The following is a 19,010-nucleotide window of genomic DNA, read 5'->3' as shown; positions in this document are numbered from 1 at the left end:
AAGGTGCCAGTTTGTAAGGTCAATTTTTGATTCCAGGCAGTTTTATTGTCATTGCACATGTTGGTGAAGGTCCTATCCTAGATACTTGAGCACCATTCGCCGAGTGTATACAACAGTATCCATTTCGTTTCTTTATTGCGAAATTTATATTTGCCACTACTGCGCAGTTATTCAACTTCAAGCCGAATTGCCATGGCGCCTTAGTCTTCTGCTACTGTTCCTTGAGAGAACCATGCCTCTTGTGATTTCACTGTGCCCACACCTGATTTGTGCAATAACAGCTCAGCTGCAAGCCGAAAGTAAACACTCAGTCATTGGATATAGTTTAGACAAATCAATTCAGATGGGTTTTGCACCCTGCCAGCTGTTCGCCATCTAGATTTGTTTCCATGCATGGCTGTTTCTAAAAGCCTAAAGTTGGTTTTAAGTAAAACTGTTCTTTCAGACAGTCTGTAACAGGTTTGGTATTGTTTCTTCGCAAAAATGTTAGCTGGCTGGCACTGCAGTGCAGGAGGCTCTAGGTACTAAACTATTTTCGTTGCATGCGAACTCCTTGGTGAAAGCTTATGGGGCATGATTCTCACTCATTGCATCTCATTTCTGCACGCAGACATCCTCTAGCAGGTTAAAAGATGGTAATAAATCACAAATGTTAGTTCTCAGACCTAAGTCCCAAAAAACTGATGGTGAACGTCCGCAAGCATTCACTACCAAGTTATTATTATTATTGTTATTATTATTTTATCTCTACGCGGATACTTCGTGCCAGAATTTCTTCTTGTCTCTAAAAAAATGACTGATAATTACTATACTGCTTAATGCGAAATTTGTGCGCAGCATGAATTGTAGTCTTCACGGTCACGGTGCATAGCTGCTGCGTCTCAGGAAGTGATCGCGTGATCAGCGAACGCATGGCAGTGCACGCTACTTGCTGTGTGTGTGTGTGTGGGTGGGTGAGTGGTGGGAGTGGGGGGAGGGAGGGAGGGAGGGAGGGAGAGAGAGAGGGAGAGAGAGAGAGAGAGAGAGAGAGAGAGAGAGAGAGAGAGAGAGAGAGAGAGAGAGAGAGAGAGAGAGAGAGAGAGAGAGAGAGAGAGAGAGAGAGACGTTTATTTGAGCTTTCTGAAGTGGGAGTGGTTCCCTTGTCCGGGAATTGCATCCTGATGGCCGCTGGTCACCAGGTTCTCCTACAGCTCAGGGTTGGGAAGAGGGGATTGGAGAGGTGGAAGTTTGGGATTGCGCTTATCTCGCAGCGCATCGCCGCCGCCAAGCATGTTGTAAATCGTGTTTGAACCTCCTGTGGAAATAATGTAACATTTTGGGAGAAACTCATTAGATATTTTTTTTTGCAAACGTTTCAAATAATAAATTGTTTGAAAAGCTCGCGAAGGTTTTATGCATGTACCTATGAAAACGAGCACCTCGTTTTCGTTCATGTTTTCATAACAGGCCGTCTGCTACAACTTTCACAGCCGCAAATTACCCGCTCAGTCAGGATGTCCAGGCGCTATTAACATAGGTACTGCTACTGCAAAAAAGAACCCGGAAGTGCACTGCCCTTACCAAAAACTAACATGTCTACATTGGGGCTCGTTCTTATTAAAGGAGTACTGACACCAATTTTTGGCATTAATATTATTGCACAGATCCCTTCCTTTGCTCAACAGAATACTGTGGCTGAAATATGAGCGGCCTGCGACGCGAAGAACATTCTTTAATTGGACCTCATTTATCGTGCCGACAGAACAGCACGCAGAGCGGCACCATGCAAATAGACATCAGCGTGACATCATCTCGTGGTAGCCAAATGAAGTAATTAATTAATGTAATTAATAATAATTAATGTAGTTAATGTAATTGATTATCGCGCTGAAATATTTAAAGTGCTTTGTCAGGTTCGCCAGACCATTATGCATCGATAAAAGCAATAAAAATTACACCATCTTCCCGTGGGGAACCCTGATGAGGATGCAAAGTATCAGGGGGGTTCCGTGTGGTTCCATTGTGTTGCCGTTATGTTGAGTGATCTGGTGTTTAGTAGCGCCAGAGGGAATTTCGCGTCCGGGTCCACACTGGTGGCAAAGGCACGCAAGTACTGTTGTGTGACAGTGATTAGGCGGTGGTTCTCGAGGCGCCGAAACTGGTCAATCATGTTCTTGTCGATGTTGTCGTCTCTGTGGTAGAATCGGTAGTCTCCGTCAGCGTTGGTGAGGTAAAGGTTGTTGACGTTGGTGCACCGGCTGAAAGCAACGTACACGCCCTCCTCTTCGCACCTTTGTCTTCTTCTCCTTCTTCTTCTTCAGCGGTTCTCCTACGGGAAGATGAAGGCGGTGGTTGAACGCGAAGTTATCTCGTGATGGATTAGCCACGTACACGCCCTCCTCTTCGCACCTTTGTCTTCTTCTCCTGCTTCTTCAGTGGTTCCCCTGCGGGAAGACGACGGTGGTTGAACGCGAAGCTATCTCGTGATGGATTTTTCGGTTGGCCAATCCCTAGGGGCATCCTGCCACAATCATCATCAGAGGCGCTGTGGACAGGGCACGGACAAGTGACATGCCCCTGAGCAAGAGATGCTCCGCATCTAAAATGGATCATAAAATTTTCGTGTCAGTACTCCTTTAAGTAAATATGTACAGATGGCCGCTCGCCAGTACTAGTCCTCCCACTTGCTTATAATGAAGCACAGCTGACTTAGCATGAACGAATGGAGCAGATTTAGTTTCCAAGCGAAGCGAGACAAGCGAAGCAAGTTTCGGCCATTTCAGCCGGAGCGGCTACCTCGGAGACGTAGCACTGCATAGTGAAGAAAGCAAACCGAAGAGGACGGTTAAGGGGCACATGGGTCTTTGATCAAACAATTTATTTTTACAGTTATGATGGTATAAATTGGAGGACCTATTTGATTATATTGTGATTGTAGATATTATTGTGATTATAGATATAAAATTTGTTTTTGTGTAAAACGACTACATTAAAACTTATTCGAATTTTTATATTTGATTTTTTGACAGCATTTGTAAAAAAGCTGCTGGAATGATGCAGCTGAACAAGGTACCAGGGAACTGTGCACAAATCAAGGAGTGCAATAAGACTAACACTCATTCTATCTGGTCTGAAGCAGAAGTTACGGCAGTTTGAAGTTTGGGCTTGGAAGGTGGGAACCAAAAAACCCGTTTTGCCTTCCAAGCCCAAACTTCAAACGGTCGTAACTTCTGCTACAGACCAGATATAATGACAGTGTTAGTCTTATTGCACTCCTTGATTTGTGCACAGTTCACTGGTACCTTGTTCGGCTGCATCATTCCAGCAGTTTTTTTACAAACGCTGTCAAAAAATCAAATATAAAAATTTGAATAAGTTTTAATGTGGTCGTTTTACACAAACACAAATTTTATATCTATAATCACAATGAAAAACTACATATGTCCTCCAATTTCTACCATCATAACTGTAAAAATAAACATTTTTGGTTTAAGACCAGTGTGTCCCCTTAAGAATTCAATAGACTTGCCAAGCCGGCAGCTATTGATTTTTTATAAGGCCATAACCTCCCCACGCGAACATGGATTCCAAGGTGCAGTTTCCTTTCTAGTGTACTTACTAAAAAATTCAATGTCGGCATACTGCTCTCCCCCTCACACTTTCGCCATACTTTCATCCTCCACTTTCCTGCGGACTCATATTCGGTGGCGTCTTCGTTCTCTCGGCTATCTTGTAGCGCCTTGCCGCCGGGGCAGCGTCTCGTGCCCCCTCAGCATACCACCCTCCCCCTCACACTTTCGCTACACTTTCCTCCTCCATTTTCCTTCTGTCTTCGGTGTTCCCTTCGTTCGCTCGGTTACAAAGCCAGCGAGGCTGATAATGGGAGTGAGAGATACAACTTGAGGTTCTGACATCAGACATTTTGAAGGAAGCTAAACAGTGGTCCTGGCTTACACCCGGCGATGTTCTTCCCCCTGCAGCCCTGGCATTGATGTACCAGATCTTGCCAAAGCCTTGCAGCAGCTGCTAGTTGGTGAAAACGCTCCCGCAGAAGGGGTGTTCAAGCCTGAATTTCTTCGGCTTGTTCCACCACTTCATGATCCAAGGGACGAGGTGAGCTTTTTTTTCTCCCAGCATGGTAAGCCTGTTTCTGCAATGCTGGCATGCTGTGCAAGATGTTGGTGATTGCTTTGGAAAAAAAAGTTTATTTCTGGGATGGGAGCAGGCCATCCTCTCCAGACAACCTGAGGATCCAAACTTCCTGCAGTATTTTGGTTGCCTTTCTTGATGGGCCAATGTGTTTCTTTTTTTCAATTGGATCAATATAGATCAATGCACATTCAAAGGAAGTGATAACACGCATAGTGTGAAGGTGGTCCAAAAGCCAGAAAATGCAAATGCGGCTCTTATTGGTTATTAACTAAGGTAGATTATTTACCAGGGTAAATCAGTGTAGCAGTTGCACTCAACAACAGTGCAAGGAATGTGGTACAACACGCGAATGTTAATCACCATATTAATAATCCAATGCAAATGATGCCAAGGGCATTGTCTCTTAATGAGAGTAATGTAATGTATTTAGCAAAGCAGGAATATCAAACTAGTCTGGTGCCTTCTAGTGCTCTTTTAAATGAGCACAATGACACTAGTGATCTTCGGTTATAGGGAGATGGTTCCGGATAAAAAAACAGTGAAGTGAGCACTTTTTTTTTGTAATTAGTATAAACTTGATATTGAACAGTTTTCACGAAGCACTTCACAGTGCATGTACAATCATCGCATGCTCGTTTTCCTTCGCTTTCAGCTGACATGGATGAGTCCAATGGAGCCATTGGAGCATAAGCTGGTGTGGGACCCCACCCTTTGCCACAGTGACGCGGCCGGCTCTGAAGCCAAGCGGCTCATGTCGTGCGCCTTCAGGAGTGCCCTGACGCAGCAGGAGCAGCAGAAGTTGCTTGATGAGCTTGCTGCTGACCCGAAGCTTGTCTACCACATTGGTCTGTCACCGTCCAAGGTACGCCAGTGCCTATCGTGTTTTCTTTCGGCAAAAGTGAGGCTCTGAAAAAAGCTTGCGTGATGCTTTTTTGGTTGGCTTTATCTGTCTTCCCACTTTCATAAAGTCCGACATGCAGCATCCACTCCTGTGTAGACTTGGCAACAAATAGCCTTGAAGGGGAACATGGGTCTTGTGCGGTCCGTCGTCGGGCCCTGCCTGAAAGCACAACCTGGTCGTCGCGGTCTGCCGTTGGGCGTAGCCCGATATGGGTGTTCAAGGTTGAACTTCGCGGTTTTTCTCACTGCGATGCGCCCGCATTTTTTGTATACATGATGCACCATCTCTTGAGGGATAAGCGAACTTTATTGAAGCTTTCTTCTTTTTGCACTAGGGTGCAGCACAATGTTCACCACGAGCCTTCTGGATGGCCTTCTGGATTCCAGAGCATTTTCATGTTCGACATGGTAAAAAGCGCACTAGACGGGGACAGAAGAAGAAACAGTGACACGGGACGAGCGCTCTGTTCGCTGAGAAGCATGGCCATTTTCCCATCGCGTGGTGCACCAAGTGCACCCTAAGGTGGTGCACTTGGCAAAAGCAGTGATGACTTCAGTGAGGAAGAGATTTGCGTGCCCCCGTCAGTTAGGGATGACTGATTCGACAGAGGCGAGTGACGAAGACCATGACGACAGTGACGACAACACTGTGGGGATAATTACTCTGAGCTGCGCATTTTGTCGGAAGACAATGAAATGGTGGCGAAAGCTTTTTTTCCTGGCATCTAGAGGTTTTCATTGTCAATAGGTTTATTTGGAGGTGCACGCAGCTGCAGAATCATGGCGAGAAAGAGCATCAAAATTTGCAGTAGCGCCGCAACCTCATCCAACAGCTGGTGGGTGATTTGGGGGCTTGAGCTAAAAAACGGAGCCCGTCTGCACATATGCAGTGCGAGGGAAGGATAGATGGGATGAGCCATTTCATCTACAAGCTCCCAGGCCGAAGCAGCAAGGAGTGTGCTGTTTGTAGTGATAGAAAAACAAAGAGGCAAAAGGGAAACTGTTTTTCTGCAAAACCTGGAGTAACGACCCTGGCGTGCACCCAGGAGAATGCTTTGAGTGATTTCAAAAGTAGCTAGAATATCTGTAAAGGAGTTGCAAGCAGAATGCAAGAGGAAAAATAAATTTCCTGCGAGTTTTTCTTGCACAGTTTGTTTCTCTTCGCGGCGCCAGAAACTAACAAAAGGTTGTGGACTGAAACGGGCAGAAAGTGGTAAAAGGTCCTCACTGCAAAATTGTAAAGCAATTTCTTTAAAATTGTAAGCAAACTTTGTGAAACTTGCCAGTCTTGCTGCTTTTTTTCCCACTGGTTTCAAATATGCCATTATTTTTTAGTCAAATAAATTAGTTTCCAAGATAATTATAGATAATTAGCCATTTCTGGAGGATCAATATACAAAGCTGTGTTAGTAATAAACTGTACTCTCCATATTTTCTAATACTATGAACACAGGGGAATGCACTAAGGAAGCGGTTTTTTTATGCATCGCTTGGTACTGATTTTATAGCTCATTAAACTTTGGGGTTGAAATGGGTGTTCAAAATGGTTCCTTGCCACTGGTGCCAAATTCACTCCAACAAAAAGCAATGGTTCTTGGAGGGGCCACATTTTAACTCCTGTCATGAATGTGCTGAGCAAATACTTTAGGGAAGCCTGTGTGCTGGTACAGTGTAGATATCTAGATCTCTAGGTTTAAAGAAAAATGACTATAAGACTGTTTATATTTTCAGCTGCCAGAGCTGGTAGAAAATAACCCCCTTGTTGCAATAGAAGTCCTGCTCAAGCTGGTGCAGTCAAGCCAGATCACAGAGTGAGTATTGTGGTCATGTCAGTTTTGCGCTTGACGTTTCACGCAGTATGCATACAAGCCAAATTGGGGCTTTTGACTTCAGTTTTGTTTCACTGTGCATTACTGTAGTGCAGTATGCTATAGCTTAGTTAAAAGTTGAGAATAATTTCGAACTGCCGCCTATACCTTATTCTGATTCAGTGAAGAAATACATTAGCAAACAGTGCATAGCTACTTGTGTGAAGCCCCTAGCATTCATCACGTAGCAGTAGTAGCTGCACAAGCTCTGGGGAACAATTCTCTGGAAATTCGCCATCTACTAAGTGGAAGGTTTATCGCGTGCTTCCGCCAGTTAACATGGCAAATTAGGTGACTATGTTGCAGCCATTTTCTAAAATGATAGAAACCTCTTTACCTTTCAGATACTTTTCTGTACTGGTAAACATGGAAATGTCTCTGCATTCCATGGAGGTTGTGAACCGATTGACTACCGTAAGTTGATACGTTTCCCTTTTTTTTTTTCTAATTCTGACCACCTATTTTTTGTAATTGAATCAGTTGACAAAGCAAACGTTGCTGCCTTGCAGTTGGTATTTCTCATCTAGAAATATTTGGGAGGCATTGTTGTGAAGTCGTACAAAGCTAAAAAACTAAGAACTGGAGAACTGCTTGTAGAAGTTACCACTCAGTGACATGTCACGAGTCTCCTGAGCCAAAACCACATGGTCAAAATGGAGTTTGCACCCCACCACAGCCTGAACAGCTCACAGGGTGTGATTTCTGAAGCAGATCTGGAAAATGGAACAAGCTGATCTGCTGCAAGACCTCAGAGGCCAGGGCATAATAGCAGTAAGGCACGTCAGCATGCAGAGAGACAACAGAATACCCACTTAACACCTCAGCCTAGCTTTTGACTGCTGCACACTCCTTGAACACACAAATGCAGGTTTTATCTGCTATTCTGTACAAACAAGCCCACATACCTAATGTGTGCCGCTGTTTCAAGTGCCAGTGATTTGGGAATGGCACCTGATCCTGTTAAGGCAGAATAACTTGTATGAAGTGCCCACAACATCATGCTCATTCTAATGAAAACTGCCAGGCTAAGCAATTCGCTTGCAGCAACTGCCAGGTACCACACCCTGCATATTCCCCGCTTTAAGCTTTAAGAGAGAAAAAAAAATCACGAACAAGAAAACCACTGAGAACATCTGCTTTCCGGAAGTGCGAAAGAGGTTTGCTTCTTCCCCCCACTGGTGAGGTACACTGGCGTAGCTTGTCCTGGGGTGGAGCAACATTAGTTTACTGCAGCTACCCAAGTTAGCGAAACTGACTGTCTGGTCGTTCACATGCCCCTGAGGGGCAGCGGCCGGCTGCCCTTACAGTTTATACAGTGTCTGTGGCCATTGTGGACGATGTGCCAGCTTCTGTGAAAGGTGGAAGTGGTAAGATGCCTCCTGCCACTGCTCCCCCATCCTACAGGATGTCTGGTGGCTGGGAAAGCATGGACTCGGCGCACTCGCCTAAGCTTCCACTTTTGCCATACCACTGCAAAGATGGAAAGGGCACCCTCAGGGGTGCACGTTCACAGGAGCCGGATCTGTTGGGAGCTCCTAGGACATCTGATGACAACGTGGGTGTCATGCAGTTCCTGCCTGCGTCACAGCACAAGGAGCAGGGTCTGTCCTAATCATTAGGAAAAGCAAAAAAAAAAAAAAAAAAGAAAGGAAAAAAAAAAACACCTGCCCAGAATCATTGCTCCAAAAGACACCACTTAAATGCACGCATTCCAGTTGCTCGTAATAACACTGAATAATGGGAACAGAAAACATAATGCAATGGTACTGTAGAGCCCTTTAAAAAAATCTAGATGTATATGAATTACTGTGTTCTAATCAGCCAAAAAAGTGTCATATGTGTCTTCAAGAAATGTACCTAAATAGCAAACAAACTTCCTCAGTAGTTAGTTTGGTATTCAAAAAAGACAGGGACGGCTCCATGTACTCTTCTAATGGTGTAGCCATCGTTGCCCAAAATCTTTGTCACACCATCCATTTAAACACCTTCTTTGAAGCTGTTACAGTTCATACAATGATTTTCAACAGACTAATAACGATATGCTCCCTCTACATCCCGCCCAATTATCGCCTATCAATGTGATTTCGAGGCTCTAGTAGATTAACTACCCGAACCTTTCATAGAGTAGGCGGCCTCAGTGCACATAGTAATTCACTCTGGGGCTCTTCCCGAATGACTTCCAGGGGTCACCTTGCCAAAAAGTTTCAAGCATCATCAGGAGCGTGTCTGTTTAACAAAAAGCTGCCTACATACTATAACATAGCACACAACACTTAATCACACTCTAGCATTTGGCTGTGCAGCTCTCTTTCCATATCTTGAGGTGTTGGCAAACCTGTATGGAACCATTTCATAATCATATTAACATATATAGGCGAAGCTACTTCCCCATAGTAGCTTCAATCAGAGGCCTTCAATGCTTTTCTGGTCACGAAGCTCCGCCGTAATGCTATGAGAGGAGTTTGCGCAACTTGTGCTGCGCGTTTTTACCAGCCTTTTAGGGTCACGGTAAAGCAGTTAAGCACTGACTCTCTTTGGAAATTTAGTCCCTCCAACCAAATTCACGACAGCAACTGACCTTGATCATGAATAATTCTGGGCTGTGTAAAAACTTCAGGCTATGCTGAGCCACTGCCAGCTGCATTTCTCGTGGCTAGCTGACAATTGTCTCTAGCCAGCCAGCAAGTCATGTAACCTGCACCACTACCATCTCCCAGTGGTGGAGAGGCGAGTGCAAAAAAAAAAAAAAAAATACAGTTCGGACTTCCGCGTACAGGTGGCCTACGGTCCACAAGACCCAAAGAAAAGGTACACTTTCAGATGCATGGGGCTCAGGGGTGTTTTGCAGTTCTTGTATAAGTAACTCTGGTGCTCAGTGTGCTGGAATGCTGCCCCGTGCAGAGTTCGTGCTCAGCCAACAAGTCTGGGCATGGTCGTGCATTCCTGTAGTTGCTTTAGTGGACGCATTTGTGTTCTGTGTGGGCACAGAACACAAGTAACGGTTGATGCCATCACAAGTAACAGTTCATGCTGCGCCTTCTACGAATGGTACGTGCGGTCCTCTACAAGAGCGCCGACGGAAGAATTCCAAGGCCGTGCAACGAAGGTTTGCAGCCGAAATGGATGTCCATAGGCAATGCCATTTGATGATGCCCTTGCATAAAGATTCGTTTCAAACCCTTAATCAGTGTGTCCATCTTATCATTCCACTCAAGAACAAATACACAGAAGGCGCTAAATGGGGGAGAATCAGTGCTAACGCACTACTGTTGCGTGAATCCCACTGATTGCCCTTGCAAACTTTTTGTGCTTTTTATACTTCTTACTTGCAGGCGGTAGAGCTCCCGAAAGAGTTTGTGCATCTGTACATTTCGAACTGCATCTCAACATGTGAGACCATCGATGACCGCTACATGCAAAACAGGCTGGTGCGTTTGGTGTGCGTGTTTCTCCAGTCGCTGATCAGGAACAAGATAATTAATGTACAGGTAAGGGGCTGATCCTAAAGCAGAAGACACAACTGCCTAAAGTAGGTCACAGCGGCTAACTTATCCTAATTTTAACGTCTTTCGCTTTTCCTTTTCTTTCATCCTTATTTTTAGGTGCATTTATTTGCATGAGAAGTGACCACAAACAAAGCTCGTGTTTTAGCTTCGCAACCCATCTGCACCAGTCAGCCAGCAGAGAGGTGCATGCTTTAAAAATTTGCAGCTTGTCCAGTCAAGGACACTGGCGAGAAGGGACACCACATAGCGCTGTGTAATTTCCATTCTTTTCTGTGTTCTTGTCGGTAAGAGATAAATTTTTCAAAATGGAACATCTGCAGGCGACATCTCAACTACTTCTTACGAGAGCACAGCTCGATGTGGGAGGCTAGGTTTGGGCATGGGACGTTGTGTTAGTATTAAAAGTACCAGCTGCAACAGAGGGCACGGATGAGATGTTTATTTGAGAAGGCGGACTCCTTCCAAACACAACAGCTGCATGTGGAAGTTGTAGCTACTGCAGTTACAGGAATGGAGGCTGAGAATAATGCATCCCCAAAGATGATAGGATCAAAGGTTGGGTGCTCGACTGCATTTCTTCTAACAGGGTTTACCTAACAAATTTCTTGAGCTGATAGGACTGTTGTTTTGAGCAACTGAAGACTGGATCCGCTTTATGAGAGGAGCAGTGAGTGAGATCAGTGCTGCATGCGAACAAAGCAAAATGTATGGAGCCGTTATGGTTTTAACTAGAGCTGTAGTGATTTGTGACCATTGGCATTTATTGCAGTGATTTGTGTTGGACACTTTAACCTGTAAAAGCATGCGGATTTGTTGGTAAAAACAACTGGAAACTTTGGTATACGGTGTATGGAGTTCTAATGGCGCTCTGAATGCATAGCAGCTATTTTACACTTCATAAGCCATACTGGCCCTTTTCATTCGGTGGTGTTGTGGAAGAAGGATTATGCATGATTGATGTGGTAAAGAGGGGAACGTCGAAAAAAATGTCAGCGTAAATGTGTGTGTGCAGCACACATATGCATGCACATGCACTTGCACACGCACATTTATTGTTCATTGCACATTACATGCAAATATGCTGTCTACCTCGTTACTGAGAGTGTATTGAATATTATCTTAGGAGCAATATATGGGACAAGCATTTGCCTCTGGTAGTTTTCCCCCTATGTCTTGTCCTTCTGCATTGGTAACAATGAAGGCTGGTTTTGCTAGGCCCCTGTTTGTTAGAACGCCTGTTTTCTGCATCCTACTTATTCCTCAGTCCATAAATCTATTCGTGAAGGTGAATGATCTGATGCAATTGGTAGGTCTTGGTGTCTGCACACCCACATTCATTATTTATTGCACCTCATGCAAATATGCCATCTGTCTCGTCACTAAGAGTAGGTCGAAAGCATGCAGTGGTGCCACACTACTTTGCATATAGTATACTGCTGATCTGCCATCTCTGCACCGCATTATGAGGCAAAAACTCCCGTGTGTACAAGATTTCGATGCACGTTAAAGATCCCCAGATGGTCAAAATTAATCCAGAGCCCTTCACTATGGCACGCCTCATCGCCCTTGAAGCGTCGGCGCGTTAAACCCCACAATCAATCAATAATCCGGAGCCCTCCACCACGGCGTGCCTCATCGCCTGCGTTGCGTTGGGGCGTTAAACCCTACAATCAAATCAATGCACCGCACTATGCATTGTTGCCAGAACAAATTGATTGGGGCTGATGAAAACTGCGTCTTGCCCTTTTGCGCTGGTAACAATGAAGGTGGTTCTGGGTAGACCTTCTGGGCTCTCTACATCCTCCTTATTTCTCAGTCCAATGTAAGGTGGAGTGACCTGATGACCTAGGTAGGTAGGTTTTTCTTTTTTGTTGGTGTGTGTTTAAATGGGCAGGGGAAGGTGCGATGTGCAGGGCACTTATGTGAATGTTCTTTCATTAATCACCAGCCAATTGATAATCAGACTGCATCATTTTATGAGAAATTGTCTTGTTTAGGCTTAAAGGGGTTCTGAAGCACCCTCCGCCAACATTGTTGAGCATGTAGGGTGTCACATACTAGCGCATTTTTATAGTGATTGACTCCCACAAGAAGTCTGTAAATGTGATCAGTATTAATGGAATTATCGTGTATCATAAGACAGCATGTTTATACGTTCTTCTGTTTCTCTCTCCCGAGGCTTTGGTTGCACGGCACTGCTTAGAGCACTGGGCTTCTTTGATTTTCTACTTCTGGCTCCCCGTGGGCTGTGCACGCGGAGCCAGAGGCAAAAGCCAGCCGCTCATTTTTTTTTTCGGGTTACCTCGCGTCACTTTGGGAGGGGTAGGTTCGCAATGTTTAGATGAGATGTTTAGATGTTTAGATTGAGAGGCCTCCATTTGAAAGCATGGGGGAAACTATCATCGTACTTGAGCAGGATGCATGGGTATATTGAGAGGCTGCGCCAATGTTTTGCAGGGAAGAGTGTGACAAGGGAGTAAAAAATAAAGACCAGATGAACATTGTAGCGTGTAAGTGTGCTGCTTGCAGTGCTAATTAAATAAATGTGCCAATGTTAATAGAAGCTGTCAACAGTGAGCAGATTACACTCCTCGCCAAAAGTTCATGAAAAAGCTGTTGAATTGCTGGAACCTCTTCTTCATAACATGTAAACATGTCAATGGCGCATAATAGTGCAGCATGAGGGGGGTAATTCAAAGGCAAAGGAAAGGGTTTACAAACTTTGCAGCAAAACTCAACCTCGTGCTGTACGCAAAGAAGTTTTAAGTTGCCATTGAGTGCATAGCAAAAAAAGTAGTACACTCGTTAGGCTAAGTTCAAAACGTGCTTCAGAACCCCTTTAAAAGCTGAAACTGATTTTTCTTTTACAAATTCATATGGTTTTAACTTTTGCCTTCTCACAGATAGAATGATGTTAGTCTTATTGCAATCCTTGACTTGTGCACAGTCCACCAATACCATGTTGAGCTGCACCTGAGCGTAATGTTTTTGATGAAAGCTACCACTGTATTTTCTTTTGCTACATTCAAAATGTGTTTCTGAGAATGTTTGCAATCTGTGACATGTGCACCAATACCATTACCATGTTGTGCTGCATCTGAGCAGCAATGTTTTTTAGTGGTGTGCAAAGATTCAAAATTTTCTAATGTTGAAGAGAATACCTAACACAATATTCGATTTGGCTTCGAGTCGAATAGCGATACAATTGAACCCCTTTATAAAAGACAAGTGCCGGGGAGCAGTTTGTCTCTTACATTAGAGGTCTCTTATAAGCAGGGTACCATTGTTTTCACTTACTGATCAACCCCTAGTTCAGTGTAGGCACCCTACAAGTAAGCTAAGCTCAAAAGAATGCTACAGCATGTTGCAAAAGGTTAATAAAAAAGAATATTCTACTATATTGTAGGTGTCGAGTTCACAAGCCTGTCGAGTTCACAATAAGTGCCAGGGTGCACAGCTTCTTCCGCTGTGTGCTCTGGCTATTATTCCTCATGCTTGCAGGGCTCAACATCTATGATGCTTCTTGATAGGGAGCTTCGGGAGAGCTCCCGGTATTCTTGGCTCACACAGAAGCCCACATGAGAGTCGCGCTTATATGCTTGGTGCTTTAGCTTTAACTTAAACACTTCTGTACATTGCATTTCCATTGCTGGGGCTTCTTGTTGTTTCATAGCTGACTGAACCACTGTGTGTCTGCTGAAGTTATAATGAATAGTGACTGCATGCGTCTGTCGTCCCCTTTTTTTCCACAATGGATGCAACTGCAGTTAGTGACTGGTGGAACCACATCTAAAGTTAAAATGTCTGGTACAAATAAGATTGATGACCAAAATTCAAGGATAACTTGTCCTTTATAACCAACTATCTTCTACATCCAATGTCTCTTATATAAGGGGCAAATTATTGGGAAAGATAGGGCGGCCAACTATGTGGGTGAATACTGTCTCTTATACTCTACTGTCTGTTACATCCATGCCTCTTATAATGAGGTTCAACTGTTTTTAAAAGTTTTAAATATTTTTTAAGTATTTCGGAGTTCGAAAATGCAAATGGGCAGTTGTTTCAATAAACTCGGTCATGTGAAGTTGTGCCTAGTTGAAAACGAGAAATGCCCCACTGTAACACATGCGAAATATATTCTTAGCAACCAGTTAGAACTAGCTGGGCACTGGGTGGGTCGCACTTCAAGCGCTTATGATCAACCGCTGCAAACATGCACCGCTTTCTCCACCAGTGGCGACGGGCTTTCCTTCAATGCACTGTTGACGTGTGGCTAAGTGGCAAGAGGGAGGTGCATTTGGGAAGCGCCTCCTATTTCCTTGGCATTGGGCCAACTCCACCCTCCTACTTTTCTTTTGGATCCTGATAGCGTCGTGGCACTGAAGTTCACCAAGTCACTTCTTTCTAGGTTAGAAATCCCAGCTACGTGCTGACATAGTCTGGGGTTTTGTAATCAAATGTAATGTTCCTTTTGTTTTCTATATATGACATCTGGAAGACAATGATCTTGTCTAGCGTCATACTCCTAGCAGCCATGATAAAGCCTTCTCAACAAAAAGGCGTTGGCACTGTGCACAGGCGAAGGCAGCCAACCAATGCACATTTGTTATCGGGCACTTGCAGCAATTTTGGTCTCAACTCTTTGTATTACTAGGTATGAAGTTTTCTTCGTGGAACCGATATTTGGTTCTTGTGCATGCAGCACAAGTGTGTTTTTGAAATTAAATTTCATGTGTTGTTAGTGCAAGGGAAGGGGCACTCAAGTAAAGGGTTGGGAAGCTGAGATGATACCATTGTATAATGAGGGCATGTCAGAGAGGTGATCAGAGGTGATCAGAGAGGTGCCACGCATTTATTTTTTTGGAGGTGACATGAAAGCTCATGGAACTGCCATTTACATTTGCACTAATACACTGAAGCACTTGAGGTTGACGTCACCGCATGAATGAAAGTTGCTTCATATAAAATGTAATACTGTCACTCAGGAAAATTTTGCAAGCCTTTTTAAAATGAGTCATTTTTCTACAGGCTAGTTACTGAAGCAGAAATTGTAAATTTCAGTTTTCTTAAATTGAAAATTTGTTTTTTCTTGTAAATCTCTAAATATTTGCTTCAAATGGAAACTATTAATTTCAATTTGTTACTGTATAAACAAAATCATTATTTGCTTCGAGAGCACTACTGTGGAACTTTGTTATAAGAGGCATAGATGTGAGAGACATTCGGGTATAAGAGACAGTATTCACACCCACATGGGTTGGAGTCCCGGCCGCGGCGGCCGCTTTTCTGATGGAGGCGAAAAGCAAAAACGCCCGTGTGTACGAGATTTCGGCGCACGATAAAGATCCCCAGGTGGTCAAAATTAATTCGGAGCCCTCCACTACGGCGCGCCTCATCGCCTGCGTTGCGTCGCCGCGTTAAACCCCACAATCAATCAAATCAATTCACACCCACCTGGTTGGCCACCCTGTCTTTCCCAATGAATTGACCTCTTTTATTAGAGACATTGGATGTAGAAAGTAGTTGGTTATAAAGGACAAATTATCCTTGAAGTTTGGTTAACAAGCTCGCTTGTAACAGACATTTTAACTTTTGATGCGGTGCCACCAGTCACTAACTGCAGTTGCGTCCATTGTGGAATCAATGGGGATGACAGACGCCCGCAGTAGCTATTTAATATAACTTCAGGAAACACACATTGGTTCAGTCAGCTATGAAACAATGACGAGAAGCCCTGCCAATGGAAATGCAATGTACAGAAGTGGTTAAAGCTTAACGCATGCGTACAAGCGTGACCACACATGCAGGCTTCTACGCAGGCCAAGAATGCTGGGAGTGCGCAGTGGGCTCTCCCAATTGTGTAGCTCTAAATCAAGAAGCATCACAGTTAAGCCCGGCAAGCGTAATGAATGGCCAGAGCACACAGTGTAAGAAGCTTTGCACGCTAGCTATTCATCAGGCTTGTGAGCTCGACATATACGATTCATCTTCCACATATAATGAAAAGAGAACTTGTAGAAGCTGTTGTAGAAAAGTGTAAATACAGTCATGAAGAAAGCAAATATTAAGAACTATTTTATAAATTCTGGGGGCAGAACATAAATTGGAATAAACCTTTTGCACAATGCTATAGCGTTCTTGATTGATTGATTGTAGGGTTTAAAACGCACTGACGCAATGCAGGCGATGAGGCGCACCAAGTGGAAGGCTCCGGATTAAGTTTGACCACCTGGGGATCTTTAACGTGCGCCGAAATCTCAAACACACGGGCGTTTTTGCTTTTCGCCTCCATCAGAAAAGCGGCCGCCGCGGCTGTAGCGTTATTTTGAGCTTGTTTTACTTGTATGGTGCCCGCATTGAACTAAGTGTTGATCAGTTAGTAAAAACATGGTACCCTGCTTATAAGAGACCTCCGATATAAGCGACAGACACTGCTCCCCGTGTGGGGTCCTTGTGGCCCTACGCCTCGTCCGTACACGTTTTGGTGAGCTGGGAGCCGCCATTTTGGGCAGCCGGCGCATCACATGGGTTGCGACCTTTTCGTGACCCCATGCGACACGCCAAACCGACTTGCCGTGAACGCATGCGCGAGGGCGTGGGGGAAGGAGGACCATCTTGTCGCCTTCCTTCGCGCCACCCTCTCCCCGACCAGGGTAAGACATCCTCTTCCCCGGAGTTGACCTGTGGGATGCGCGAGCGCTCCTCCGGGAGTCTGCTGGGTGATTTGGTTGGAATCGGTTAGCTTGGTAATGCCTACTCCGAATGCCCCGATAAAGGTGAACCCAGTTCGCTCCATGGAACTATGCTAAGAGATTCCGTCCTGACCGGTCGCAAGGGATGCCTCCCCGCTCCCGCAACTGCGATGACAGATATCAAGGTCCGAGTCCCCGTGGCTTGAGCAAGCGAATGGAGCCACTGTCTCCCCGCGAGCGATAGTCGAGCTGTCTGGTATATGCCCTGTATTTACCAGGCAATAAAGCCTCACTTTGGATTGCCGGAGTCTGTCTACCACATGTGAGTACCCGAACCCGTGCGTGAGTCTTCGGATTCCGCTGGGGCTAGTGTACGGCACGCAGCTCTTTCTGTAGCTAAGCTAGCCGGGGACCTCTGCTATCCCGTACGTTAGCCCACACCCGGCACGTGTCTGTTATAACGGGGTTCAAATGTATTGGCACACCCCTAATGATTTTACAACAGCTGTCGCAAAACTAAATATAAAAATTAAATAAATATTAAACTGCCTGTTTTATGGGAAAGCAGAATTCATATCTACAGTCAGAACAAGGAACTACACATTTAGTCAAAATTTTTTCATTGCTATAGTGATAAAATTTCAAACTAAAAACCCTCTTCTTCCTCGGTTACGGTACATTGTGTCTGTCTCGCAAGCTCTCTGTACCGTGAGGCGAGACTGCACTTCTTAGAAGAAACATTACATGCAGTTGGCATGCACGTGCATTTTTCAGTGTTCTAGATGTTATTTGTAATCAAAAGCCTCCTATTTTCAGGATCTCTTCATTGAAGTCCAAGCCTTCTGTATAGAGTTCAGCCGAATCAGAGAAGCAGCTGCTTTGTTTCGTCTTCTGAAACAACTGGATACTGCTGACCAAGGGCTGTCATCGCCGCCTCATTCGGCGGCAAAGTAGGAATAAGAACTTTTATTGATGCAAAAGCTGCTCTGGTGTTAGATGCCCCTGTGCCATTTGTGTTGTGTTATTGTCAATGGGGCTACTATGCTTGCTTACTGCATTGCTTTATGGTGCAACGCAGTTGCTGCACTTCTACACGTGTGCCTCCCCTTGACTGGCTGAGGGAAAAGTCACCAGGGCTTGTGGCCGTGTGGGGAATGACCCACATCATAGTTACTTGGTGTGTTGCGAAGCTCCCCATATACCTCGTCCATCAAAGTGTAACTCTTATTGGTCCACTTCTTTTGATCTTCCGGATTGTGCGCCATCTGCATATGAGAATGGAAACGTTTTTTTTTTTTTTTTCCACGCATTACTGGGAGGCGGTAGTGGCCAAAGTTGGGTTGCTTACTAGCTGGCTAAAGAAAATTGCCAGCTGGCTCAGTGTACAGTAAAACCTCATTATCCTCATTATACCGTGCCCGACAGGGACGCGAAGAAACTACGCACTAACCAGCACTATGGTTTATTCAAATGCATGAAGCTGAGTCGGGGATTCGGCTTGTAAAAAGAAACTACGGCTTATGCGGGTATGGTTCAACGCGATTTCACTGTACTCTGAAATTGTTAGACAGCCTAGAACTCCTTGGTATCTAGTTCAGTTGCTGCCGTGAACTTTAATTGGAAAGTCTAAGTTGCGAGGAAAGTCCATGGTCCAATTAAATCAAGGAAAGGTACTGTTTAATTTTCATTACGAACAGCTGGCCATCAGGCTGCCAAATCTTGTTTTTGGCAACAGTGTTCTAGGAGTTTTTATGTAATGGTTGCAAATGGCAAAGCTAAGTGGGAGTGTTCATACTAGACGGCACTACGGTACACATGATTCAACCAAGGGATGCCCTAGTGGGGATGGTTTTCGGAGCGGAGTTTCGCAACAGTATATCGAAGAGCTCTGACCTGCATCACAGTGTAACAAA

The 19,010-nt window shown here is 44.7% G+C and overlaps 1 protein-coding gene across 3 annotated transcripts in view; it reads left to right on the top strand.

Annotated features, from left to right (window-relative positions):
* LOC144155212 (CCR4-NOT transcription complex subunit 11-like) overlaps positions 1–19,010 on the top strand; it is a 37,682-nt gene that overhangs the window by 9,228 nt on the left and 9,444 nt on the right. The window contains exons 8-14 of one of the 3 annotated variants that reach the window (XM_077686525.1): positions 3,960–4,092; positions 4,784–4,993; positions 6,763–6,842; positions 7,244–7,313; positions 10,232–10,387; positions 17,914–18,047; positions 18,176–18,274. In XM_077686525.1, the coding sequence (XP_077542651.1) occupies positions 3,960–4,092; positions 4,784–4,993; positions 6,763–6,842; positions 7,244–7,313; positions 10,232–10,387; positions 17,914–18,047; positions 18,176–18,274 (882 nt within the window). The remainder of the gene's footprint in view (positions 1–3,959; positions 4,093–4,783; positions 4,994–6,762; positions 6,843–7,243; positions 7,314–10,231; positions 10,388–17,913; positions 18,048–18,175; positions 18,275–19,010) is intronic. The other 2 variants (XM_077686526.1, XM_077686527.1) reach the window with 2 other exon arrangements.

The sequence above is a fragment of the Haemaphysalis longicornis genome, unplaced genomic scaffold, assembly GCF_048455015.1.
Source record: "Haemaphysalis longicornis isolate Haplotype H1 unplaced genomic scaffold, Haemaphysalis longicornis Haplotype H1 scaffold_1, whole genome shotgun sequence".
In the NCBI taxonomy this organism is placed as follows: Eukaryota; Metazoa; Arthropoda; class Arachnida; order Ixodida; family Ixodidae; genus Haemaphysalis; species Haemaphysalis longicornis.
The sequence above is the reverse complement of the archived record's forward strand: the minus strand, read 5'-3'. Positions and strand labels throughout refer to the sequence as shown.